Below are 11,747 nucleotides of genomic sequence, written 5' to 3' on the forward strand. Positions count from 1 at the left end.
ATTAAGCTAAACCCTGTCTGGGGAAACTGCATCTAATTGTCCTAATAAACAGAATAATATATTTGTTCATACAGCAATGACCTAACAAACATTATCTGTGAAAAAGATATAAATGCAGTGACATGCAAAACACCTTTGGTTAAATTTATGTTGCTGTAAATAGCGAATTGAATGGTTTCACAAGATTGAAACGGCATGAAATGACACTTTCTGATTATCATTCTAATCAAAATAACAAAGAGAGCCTCCCAATGTTAAACTTGACAACTTTGCATGGTCAGTACCCAACACAATCTTTTATGAATCAGCCAATCTTCATTGCAATGGCCCTTAGTTCTAAATTCCAGGCCCATCTTGCATGCACTGCTCATTTAAAGTCTATCCAAAACTATCTCTAGGCAAAGGGACAATGTGGGCCATTTTGGATTTTGATGTGTGTTTAGGATTATAATCCTGTAAACTCTACCTGTATACTCTGCCAGTAAAACCACAGGCGACATTACAAGCCCTAAGGTTGATTGGGTGCTTCCCATGAATTTCTGCACCTTTTGTCTCCAAACGTATGCTCATTGTGTCGCAAGGTTTGCAAATATCTGGTGCTAAATTATGTGGTAACGACACAGGAACTTAGATGAAGGTGATATGGGTGCAGGTGTCACAGCAGTAGAACAGTGCACCAGCACTTCAGAGTTTGCAAAATGTTCCTGAAGGTTTTTTGGAATTCAAGGATTTGCTTTGCCTTTCTCACAATCCTGCAAGCACTTCTCATACTGTCCAAAGGTTTTTTTTTTTGGTGTTGCAGATATTCACTCAAACCAGGGGTGACCAACCCTGTTCCTGGAGATCTACCCTCCTGCATATTTTGGTTCCAACTAGTGATAGATATTTGGGAGTTTTATGTGTATCCGCATCGGGCGATACGTGGCTGCCGTGTTCGCTGATTTTTTTCTGGCATTATTTACAGACAGAGTGCTGGAAGCCGCAAGCCATTGCAGGTCATGTGACTAAAAACAACCAACCTTTCCATGACAACATCGAAAGATGGTTCCATAGCACCTTCACCTGTTTTTACTATTTGTTAAATATAGTTTTTTTTTAAGTTCAATAAATGTTACTTTTTAAAAATTGAGACTGGGAACATTTGGCATCATCATTGTGTCATTTTTATGATGTAAATTGAGTGAGCAAAAGCAGTATCGGCTCCAAATATCAGCTCAAGAAAATCTGCAGCCTGTGAAACAAAAATCGGCATCGGCGCTGAAAAATACGTATCGGTTGATCCCTAGTTCCAACCCAGCTTCAACTCAAATTTTTAGGTAGCCTTGAAATGCTTTATTGCCAGGTTCAACTGTGTTTGATCAGGGTTGGTCACCACTGACTTAAACTTAACTTCTGCTGTTTTAATGTTTGCGCCATTTCTTTAACACAATGCAAACTTAGGAAAGAGCTACTTGTTCTGCTTTTAAGACTAGAAGCTTTTACATGCTTTCCTTTTTTGGACTTGTCTTGCTTAAAATGTTCAAGTAAGTTTCAATAAAGTATAAACTATTGACGGTTTTAGCAGTAACAACATGAACAAGCGGCTGTCGTGGTCCGCACGTAACTTCCGGTAAACTCAGCTAAGAATAAATAATAACAAAGTTCTTTAAACATGGTTTATTTATAAAACAAGCAAAAAAACAACACAGATTACCTAGGAAACCAAAACATTTGTTATTTTCGACGAGGCATTTGTTCAAGAGATCAGTTTAGCAACTAGTCAGACCATTAAAAAAACGAAACGACGCATGTGCGTCCGATGAAACAGTCTATACATGCCACTTGTCTAAACCCAGATCTGACTAATTAAGTACACCCTAAAAAATGCTGCGTTATTTTCAAACCAGCGTTGTGTCCAAAAGGGGCGAGCCCAGGTGTTGGGTTAAATTAACCCAAAAACTTGTTATATATTTGACGCAACAATGGGTTAAAACAACCCAGCATAGGTTAAATTACAACCCAACGGGCTTGGCTCATCACTTTTTTCGACCCAATGCAGGGTTAAAAATAACCCAGCATTTTTAAGAGTGTATAATTTATTTATTTACCAGACGACAAATGACAAAAATTAGGATTTTTTTAAAGGTCCCAATCTTTCTGTGTTTTTGAAGCTTTGATTGTATTTACAGTGCGCAATATGACATTTGTTCATGTTTCACGTGTAAAAAAGCTGTATTTTTCACACAATTTACTCATCTGTATAGCACTGTTTTCACTGTCCTCAAAACGGGTTATTGTCTTCCATGTTCTATTAAGTCCCTCCTTCAAAAATACATAACAATTTCTAATTGTGTAGCTTGTTTATTGGGTTGTGATTTGATAATAGCTTAGCTTGCCGTTAGCTTAGCTGGCGACCGATGTATTCCTGTGGGCGGAGTTTAATCAAAAAACTGTTCTACTGACGTCATTAAAGCAGGAAGTAGAGGGCTGTAGGCCAAGCTGGCTGTTCGCTGTAAGCTTTGAAAGGCGAATTCTGTTAAAGAAAATATTTCGTCTGGCAGTGAACTTTGAGCTTTATCATTTTACAGGTATTATTTATGCTATTATAGCAACAATACACACTGTTAAAGACAGGGTGCATGATCTCTGAAAGCCAATGTTGTCATTTGAAATCACCTAAACAAACACGCCCCACCCCAATAGAATCTGGGCCTTCTTTTGATAGACCCGCCCCACACATACGCAACCCAGGCAACGATGTCGGTTAGTAAGACAAGCTCCTTTACTGCTGATTGGCTACAAGTGTGTTTTGTTACTCAGCCCGACTCCCTTTTCCAAAGTGTTTTTCAAAAATCATGCACACCGCCTTTAACTCTTTCACCGCCAGCGTTTTTCATGATTTTCACCAAAGTTTAATGCCTTCCAGAAAATGTTCTTCTTTAAATATATAAACATACAATATACCAAATGAAAGAACAGACCCTCTGCTTTCAAACAACAACAAAAAAAAACCGTTTCATCCTACCTTCAGTGATTCTTTTGCAATCAGCTTTTGAATATGGGTAGGTTTTTGCAAAAACACCACATTTTGAGCAAAAAGCAGAAATAATTCAACTTTTGTGACGGACTTTTCATAGAGTTCCCATTCAGAGCGATCTTTAAAACAGACACGGACATGCAGCAGCTTGCCATAGGGCAATACTTCCGGGTTTAAAAAGTTGCGGAAGGGCATCCTGGTGGATAATAGCGGTATTGCGGAAAGACGGAAAATCTCGTCATTGGCGGGGAAGCGTTTTCTCTTAATTGACGAGATATCTCGTCAATGGCGGGGAAAGAGTTAACATTGAGTAAATAATTAGTGCCGCACATTTTCTCAAGCACTTTACAACTATCTCTCAATGCAGGATGCTGGAGTTGAAAGGGTCATGAGGGACTTGAGAATCTTCCGCATTTTCGAGGGTACCAATGACATCCTGCGGCTTTTCGTAGCGCTCAACGGCTTCCAGGTAAAAAGGGAATGCAAACACTGCTCAGAATGAAACGGCTGTTTTACAGCTTCCTGTACTGCGAAACCACACAGCACATTTTGTTGTTGACATCTGGCACTTCTACAAATCGATCTTGGTGTTTTCCAATGCAAAAAAAGTGAAGAGGAGAAATAACAGAAATTATATTGAGCAAACACAGTTAAAGTGCTTGACTTTTATTTGCAATTTTTTGCATTTTTTGCCAGAATGCAGGCAATCAGCTGAAGAGCTTGCAGAAAGCGCTGAAAAACCCTTTTGGTAATGCCGTGGTGTTGGCGGGTGAAATCACAAAGCGTGCCAAGAGGTGAGATGTGAGGGCTTATCTTCACCCTGACAATAATTTGCAACACTTATTTTGCTTCTGCTTTTGATTTCTCTGATCTTTATCTCAATCTTTCCGTCTTTCACAGGAAGGCAGGCATGGGCACAGGGTTGACTCTGCAGGGAACTGTTCACCCAGAACTTAATCACAGTGGAGAATTGGTGAGACTTAAGTGCTTGGACAGTGATGATGATGATGATTGTCCAAGCACTGTAATTTTTTTTAAAGCTTAGGAACCAAAGCCTAACTGATACAAGTCCAACCAGTCTAATGTCTGTACTTAATTTTCCCTTAAAGGCTGTTCAAGCTATCGAGCAGTTTGGAGCCGTTATTGAAGAGCTTCTTCTAAAACATGGAAAGAAAATTATCGGTAAGAGTTGTAGCCTAGGTCTTCATGTGGGCTGTATAAGATTGACTGTATGTGGGTCATTCGTAATACTTTCTGGGTTGTTCTTTCTTATAGTGATTAAAGGTTCTGTATTTTTGTGTTTTTTTTTTTTTTAAGATGAACAATTTGTTCTGAAGCGAGTGTCAGACTGTGCCATTGATCTGTATGCCATGGTCGTGGTCTTGTCCAGGTAAATTGTATACATAAATTTTTTGTGTTTTTCAGAGCAAGCATCACTATTCGGATTATAAAGATTTGTTCGATTTTGGGGCTACAGACTAGCCTGGGGTGCGTTTCCCAAAAGCATCGTTGCTAACCTCTTAGCAACTTAGTTGGTTGGCAATGGGAAATTGCACTGCAACCAACAAAGTTGCAAACTTAGTTAGCAATGATGCTTTTGGGAAACGCACCCCAGTCTAACACCAGACCAGTCTCATAGAGAATGAGACATGGTCTGGGAACCACATGTTTTCTCGTATTTGAGGCGTGGTTTACGAATGCCCAAAGCCATTTATTGGGCGCTACAAATTTTATCAAATGCGTCTGTACGTAGCTTATAGCCAATCGGTGTGTCGAATAGACGTCGTCATCGTCTTGCTGCCTCCTCCCAGCAAGCAATTTGGGCTAAAACCAGGCTAAATTTGGCCTGTCAGTGAAAATCTAATAGACGTCTACCATAGCCCAAGAATAGACGATACGTATAAGTTTAAAACAAATGAAAGCAAACACCTTGAACACCTGTTGATTATGCCTACATGTTGGAATATAATACATCTTTAAGTTATTTTGGCAAAAATGGCATGTAACCAAATTCAAGGCTATTTAGGGTAGAAGTGTGGGTTACTCATAGCCGGTCTATATCGGGTCTATAGTTAGCCATCATTTCAACGTCTTGGTTTTTTCTTGCTGGGCTCCCCGTTCTGTGATTGGTTCCCTATGCCGTGTATTGGGTGATACGAATGTCTATTACATGCATCTGTACATAACTTATAGCCAATCGGTGTGTCGCATAGACATCGTCATCGTCTTGCTGCCCCCCTCCCCGTTCTGTGATTGGTTCCCTATGCGGTTTATTGGGTGCTACGAATATCTATCAAATGCGTCTGAATGTAGCTTATAGCCAATCGGTGTGTCGCATAGACATCGTCATCGTCTTGCTGCCCCCTCCCCGTTTTGTGATTGGTTCCCTATTTCAGGGGGAAAATAGGTCCATAGATTCCATGCTAGTCTTGCAGTGTGAATAAATTTGCGCGCAAGGCAGCATGCGGAAACCCAGGCTAGCTACAGACATGAGTGTTACTTTAGATTATCTGTCTTGTGCTGGCTTCTGATAGCTGATAAATGGGAGCTGAGCTATTTGTAAGGGCCATAACATAAAATAGACTTGGGTGTGACCTTTATTAAATTGGGTCTGTAAGCATCTGTTAACCAGCCAGGGGTGCGTTTCCCTATGGTCGCAAGTTCTGTCGTTACCAATAGAGATCAATGGTAACAACGACCATAGTTAGCTAACAATGCTTTTGGGAAAAACACTGTAGAACAGAATACCCAACCGCATAGCTCTGGTAATATTAGCAGTGGCGAGCACCAATAATATCTTATAGCATCGTTGTATCTACTTTTACATAAGCAAGCACCACCACAAAGATCATTTTTAGAAAATGAACAATTCATAGTATATATCTGAGAAGTTCAGATGTGAAGACCTCTAAGTGGTGGTTCACGCTTTGTGCGTAAAAGCATGCAACTGCGCCGCTTTCTTAATTTTTCCAACACGCTTGAGCGGTTGACCTCCGGATGCATGTGCCGTTGCTAAGTAACATTGAGCCGCACTACCCATATTGAGTAATGTGACTGACATGAACATGACAAGACAAAACCTTTACAGTAAACGGTTGCAAAATCACTAAAGATGCAATTACTGTAGAAACATTGCAAATCACAAAAGTCAGAATGTAAAAGAAACTGACCCACGCATTAGGGGCGCTGTGATTCATGTGGCTGGCACAATTGGGTTGTATTTTGGTCCAAGCACTCACAAGGTACACAAGTTTGAATGCAACCCACGTTCATCCAATTCATATTCGGTGCACTTAGAGGGCTTTGTAGAAAAATCAACATGGCATTTAGTGGATTTTGACAACAAGGCTGTACTTCTGAATGGCCTGAGGCTGGGATTTGAAGCGAAAGTAAATACGATATGAAGGTAAATTAACATAATACATGCTGAGAGCATTCAATCATCTAATTTTTTGTCGGAGATGGCATTTATTGGCATTTGCATCTGAGCTCCTAATAATAAAGGTATCAGTTATACCCTTCATATGCTTTTGCAAAAGAACGAATCTAAAGAATTGTTAGGTTGGCTAATAAAGGAGATCATTTTGCAATAGTGGTATGATTTGACACTTTGTGTTCTTACGTGTGCTTGTTGTCTTCAAACAGGGCATCCAGATCTCTCAGCCTCGGTCATGCTTCTGCACAGCATGAAAAGATGCTTTGTGAAACCTGGTGTACTGAGGTCAGTTACAGTCCCATTTCTTCCGCTCCCAATAACATGTTTAGGTTTTAATCCCGTTGTTTCTTCCTTTAGGCCCACGAGAGAGTCATGCAGGACATCAAGTTCCTCAGGTCAGGGACGTCCAAGCAGATCTTTAAGAACCTACGTGCTGTTTCCACTGCTGTGGTAGAGAACGGAGGGGTGGTATCTCCTCATCCTTTGGGCTTTTAAAGATCTGTCTGCTCATCATACTACTGTACACTCGCAGAATAAAGGGACAAGAAGATACAAAAGTTGTCACTGGGGCTGTACCTTTTCCTAAAGAACACTTTTGTACCTCAAAGGAACACATCTGTACCAAAATAGGACCTTTTTAAAAGGTCCTGTCCCAGTGACAACTTTTGTACCTTTTTATGAGAGTGTACAGACCGTTCAGTTCTGCACTCTTTGATGAGTGGAATCTGTCACATTGTGTTCTTCTATCACAAAAGTGCTTTAATGTTTATTTTAATATGTGAATTAATAAATACGACATGACGAATATACATAGCTGTGTACATTTAAGGACTGGATTTGTCGAATGTTCACCGGAAGCGTAAATGAGTAATATTAAGCAATGATAACCATGTTGCAAACCTAGTGGTAAAGCGGTTGAAGCTCTCTGTATCGAGTGGTTTAGACAGTTTAATCAGATAGGTCCAATGTCTCGCCAAACTTTTCGCAGATGTTTCTTAATCCGTCATAGTTTGCCAACATTTTATTTGATTGTTTTAGATATTTAAGCTTGAACTGTTTCCTTGTCTTTACATCTACTAATGTGAAATGTCATATCCAACACTTCGTTGTTATTACTAAAATTGAAACCCCCTTTAAGTATCATATCAAGAAAGATCAATTTGTCTCAACTTGGCTGTTGTAAAAAAATAAAAAAATTACCAAATATTAACTACAGCCAAATAGCATTAGTCGTATGTCAGAAGTATTGCATCATGCTTCACTAACTTCTACAGATGTATTAATGCCTCGTATTGAACACATGAATTCTTGTTATTTGTGATAATAATAATAATAAAAACAGCACATCTTGACTAGTTTTGAATGTTGTGGAAATCAGATACAGTATATATTTCAGTGTTGTTATATGCTGCACATTGAAGTCATAGTTAATCAGGAAATTATAATAATACAAATAACAAGAAATTATAAATATATTGTAAAACTTAAGCATCACATTGTCCAGGTTTTATATTTGTTCACCTGAGTCATTAGCTTACATGTATGACTGCATAATACTGTTAAGTCCTGCTAAGATTCCAGCTAAGCACACAGGTCCATGCCAAGTCCCATTTTTGATACCACCTAATAGCATTTTTCTCTGTTCACATTACAAGGCCATTGGTACTGTAAATAGAAATTCATTAAAATATATCATAATTGACCTCGTCTGCTGCCGTCCGCTTGGTAAAATGCTGCTGTAGTTTAAATACAAAAAGAATGACTGAACATGTTGCTTAATAGCAACAATAACCATTTTTTTTTCAAAATGTTAGTTTGGTTAAATGTCTTCTCTCAGTCCCAGTAGCTCATTGTTCCAATTTAAGAAATCATCAGGTCTGCATGTTAATCCACAGATGATCATACAGTTGTCTGCGAGATCTCCCTTGATAACAAAGTCTCTGAAGTCATTCTCCGTTCCCTGAAATAATATAGATTATTTCTCACAATTAGAATGACACATTCATATTTTATTATTCATAATTTTTTATGTTGGGCTACATATAGTTTTTCTATTAGTACTGAATGAGTCATACTATACCAACACACCATGTTATGTCATTATGATTCATCCATTGTGTGTTTAGAAGTTTGGCCAATGTGAGTATTAATATATGATATAAAATTATATCACTGTATGTATATATTTATTTATATATAAATAGTCAAGTCAAAATGCTTTTTTCTCATTTACACTATGTATAGCAGTGCAGTACGTTATAGTGAATTGACACAGTGTTTTTTTCTTTTTGGACTATGTTGCTACATACACACTGCATTGAACTACAAAACAACACAGAGTTAAGGACTAAAAAGAGTAAATTATCCTGATGCAAACAGTGCCAGACAAGAGACAATACAATACACTACCATTACATCAACTAACCAGCACAATTTGTGGCTCTGATTAAAAAAAGAGAAGCTTTACATCCCTAAAATATATTTTAGCAGCATAGTTAAAGTGTATGAAAAACATTAAAGTGTGATGTGCAAAAAACGGAAATTGAACTGTTGTAAAGAAAACATTGTTGAGAGACAATTGATTGTGCAAATTTTTTCACATTGACCACACTACTAAACACAGTCACACCTGCTGAAAAAAAACCAGCTAAGCTACTTGGCTGGTTTTAGCTGGTGTTGAGAAGGGTTTTGTCCACCAGCTAAAAGCTAAAGGTTGAAAGCTTGGCTAAGCTGGTTTAGATGATGGTCCTCTCAGCCTGGAAAAGCTGGTCTCTAAGATTAATATTACCATCTAAAAAAGTGGTCCCTCTTAACCCACCTTGCCTCACCAGCTAAAACCAGCCAACCAGTTTAGGCTGCTTTTAACGGTCTTTCAGTCATTGTTATTTTGTGGTAACCATGGATTAACTTTAGTAAGCGTGTTTATTTGGATATTCCCTGTATATGTGGCTAATTTTCATAAGGGATGCCACTACGAAAATTAACCATGGTTTTACTACAGTTAAGACCAAAAAACCATGGTTACTGTAGTAAAACCATGGTTACCACAAAATAACCATGGTTTTGCTCATAGTAATCAATTGACCAAAAAAACATGGTTATTACACTTTTACCACAATAAAACCATGGTTAATTTTCGTAAGGGTGTGGACATGCATGAATTCCCATTAAGCTATTTTGGCTAAGAGAGGCAAAATTTGGGCTGTCAGTGAAAGTCTAATAGGCGTCTAACCATAGCCCAAAAATTAAATATGTGTATGCTAAGAACATGAAAACAAACAGCTTGAACATGTGTTAACTTTGCTGAGATGGTGGAATATAGTACACCTCCAGGTTATGTAGGCAAAACGGCATGCAACCAAATTCAAGGTTATTTAGGGTAAAAGTGTACCCTCTGCAGTTAGCCGTCTTGGTTTTTGCTTACTGATTTGCTTCATCTTAGATTATGGTGACATTTTGTTCGGATTGGTTCATAACTGTCTCATAATCTGGGTTGTAGTCCCTTTATGTTAAAAAAGTACTTGTGCATGAATCTTTGGTAGCCTGTCATACAGTACACTTTCCTATCATGGGTCGTGCACTATAATAACGTATTAAATGACAGGTAGCCTACAAACCCAGTGTTCTGTAAATAAACTATTTACCATCATAACATCAGACGAAATGAAACTAACAAAGGTATTTGTGTTGATGTTCAAGATTAACAGGTCTTAACGTATGACTTCATGTGCTAGGCACAGCGCACCTGCATTGGTGTATGATGCGTATTGCGCGTAGCAATATTACGTGGACAAATAAGTGAACATGATGGTCATACCTTTGCTGGAGACGCCGTTTGGGATGGGTGATGTTGACAGTCCACTCCAAAATCCTCTTTAATCGTCCAGACAAGCAGGGAAAGCGATGACTTAAGTGCTCCAAAAGTTCCTCTTTACGAAGTCCATAGACTATCGGCGCAATGCATTGCGCCAAACTGAAGAAGACAAAACTTATAACTGCAAAAAGCTCTTTTGTAGAAACCTCAAGTAAATGTTTAATTGTAAGAATGTGTAGCAAAAAGAGCACGAAGCTTGGCAGAATATAAACGGCGAGCTGCGTGCCATGTAAAGCAATAGTCCTACAAGCAGCTCTGTTGCGCCGATTTAGCACACCCAAGCGTCGCCCTTCATATAAGATCCGCACGTAGCTGCAGACGATTAAAAAAGTACAGATGGATATCAAAACAATTTTGTTCAGTTCTCCGCCTTGCAATGCTTTCCTTCCACACGTGTTGACTAATGTGGTATTGTCCTTCTTGTGAGGAAGGCTAAGAGGAATAATTGACGCAAGTCCCCAAGTTAGGATCCCAATCAGCCACGGCCATGATTTCAAACACATTTTGCTGTACTGAAGCGGGCAGCATATGGCAAAATAGCGGTCAAGTGCCATTGCTGTAATGGTGATGATAATATTAGAACCACTTGCTATCAAAGTCCCTGTCAACAATAAGCAGATGGATGCAGTGGTTGCTGCCTTCACGTAGATTTGTAAGTGGAAAGTAAAATTAAACGAAAAGTACACCAGTGCCGAGAACAACAAGTAGAAGACCAAGACGAAGCGCGCGTGACTCCGGAGACGCACCTCGCGCACTATAGTCCAATTGATAATTAAATTAAAAAAAGCCAGAATAATGAGAGAAACTGCAGATGCCCAAACACGCAGGCCTATGTAGGCGTTTTCACCTTCATCTGAAGAATTTGACATCATATACTTCTTTAGGCCTCACTTATTATGTAAAAACAAAACATTTCCAAAAGGCGATGTTTCATGAGGATAGGCGTTGGCAAGTATTCGTCCAAAGTCCAGGGAAATTCGTTTATTGTCGAGTTTTTGCCAGGAGCACCTGCGTCCCTTGTACATTACAGTTCACACGTGAAACCCAGTCTAGTCATGAAAATTGTCACCCTTACTTTACTTCCCTCTCTCTAGAGACGATCAAAAAGAGATGGGCGGTGTTGTTTGAGCAGTTCTCATATCCGCGCCTTTTCTGTTGCACATTTGCATTGCAAACACTGCAGCTACATGGGGCATTTCCAATGTTTTAAAAAAGTTTTTTTATTATTTCGGTTTAAAACCTTTCACTTAAAACTTTAAGGTTATTTTAAAATCAATTTAAAACCTATTAAATAGTTTCCTACCAATTTTTAAATGGTGGACAATAATAACTATTTTAAGTTGCAATAGACACATTCTTTGAACTCTTTTATCTAACTTTTTTAACATGTTTGGCCCATAGACTGTAAAGGTTTGGTCGGT

General features: G+C 38.8%; 2 protein-coding genes across 2 annotated transcripts in view; one reads left to right on the plus strand and one right to left on the minus strand.

Annotated features, from left to right (window-relative positions):
• The window catches only part of acadvl (acyl-CoA dehydrogenase very long chain), a 29,960-nt gene extending 22,156 nt beyond the window's left edge, over positions 1-7,804 (plus strand). The window contains exons 14-20 of the mRNA XM_065248579.2: positions 3,384-3,485; positions 3,713-3,810; positions 3,917-3,989; positions 4,126-4,198; positions 4,334-4,406; positions 6,662-6,737; positions 6,810-7,804. Coding sequence (XP_065104651.1) covers positions 3,384-3,485; positions 3,713-3,810; positions 3,917-3,989; positions 4,126-4,198; positions 4,334-4,406; positions 6,662-6,737; positions 6,810-6,947 — 633 coding nt within the window. The 3' untranslated portion in view covers positions 6,948-7,804. The remainder of the gene's footprint in view (positions 1-3,383; positions 3,486-3,712; positions 3,811-3,916; positions 3,990-4,125; positions 4,199-4,333; positions 4,407-6,661; positions 6,738-6,809) is intronic.
• A 143-nt stretch (positions 7,805-7,947) lies between these two features.
• On the minus strand, positions 7,948-11,510 carry LOC135730692 (olfactory receptor 1J21). The gene is made up of 2 exons (XM_065248580.2): positions 10,270-11,510; positions 7,948-8,412 (listed from the first exon to the last, which is right to left on the minus strand). The coding sequence occupies exons 1-2, from the start codon at positions 11,196-11,198 to the stop codon at positions 8,352-8,354; spliced, it is 990 nt and encodes a 329-aa protein (XP_065104652.1). The 5' UTR covers positions 11,199-11,510; the 3' UTR covers positions 7,948-8,351.
• Positions 11,511-11,747: the final 237 nt, after the last annotated feature.

The sequence above is a fragment of the Paramisgurnus dabryanus genome, chromosome 2, assembly GCF_030506205.2.
Source record: "Paramisgurnus dabryanus chromosome 2, PD_genome_1.1, whole genome shotgun sequence".
Taxonomy (NCBI): Eukaryota; Metazoa; Chordata; class Actinopteri; order Cypriniformes; family Cobitidae; genus Paramisgurnus; species Paramisgurnus dabryanus.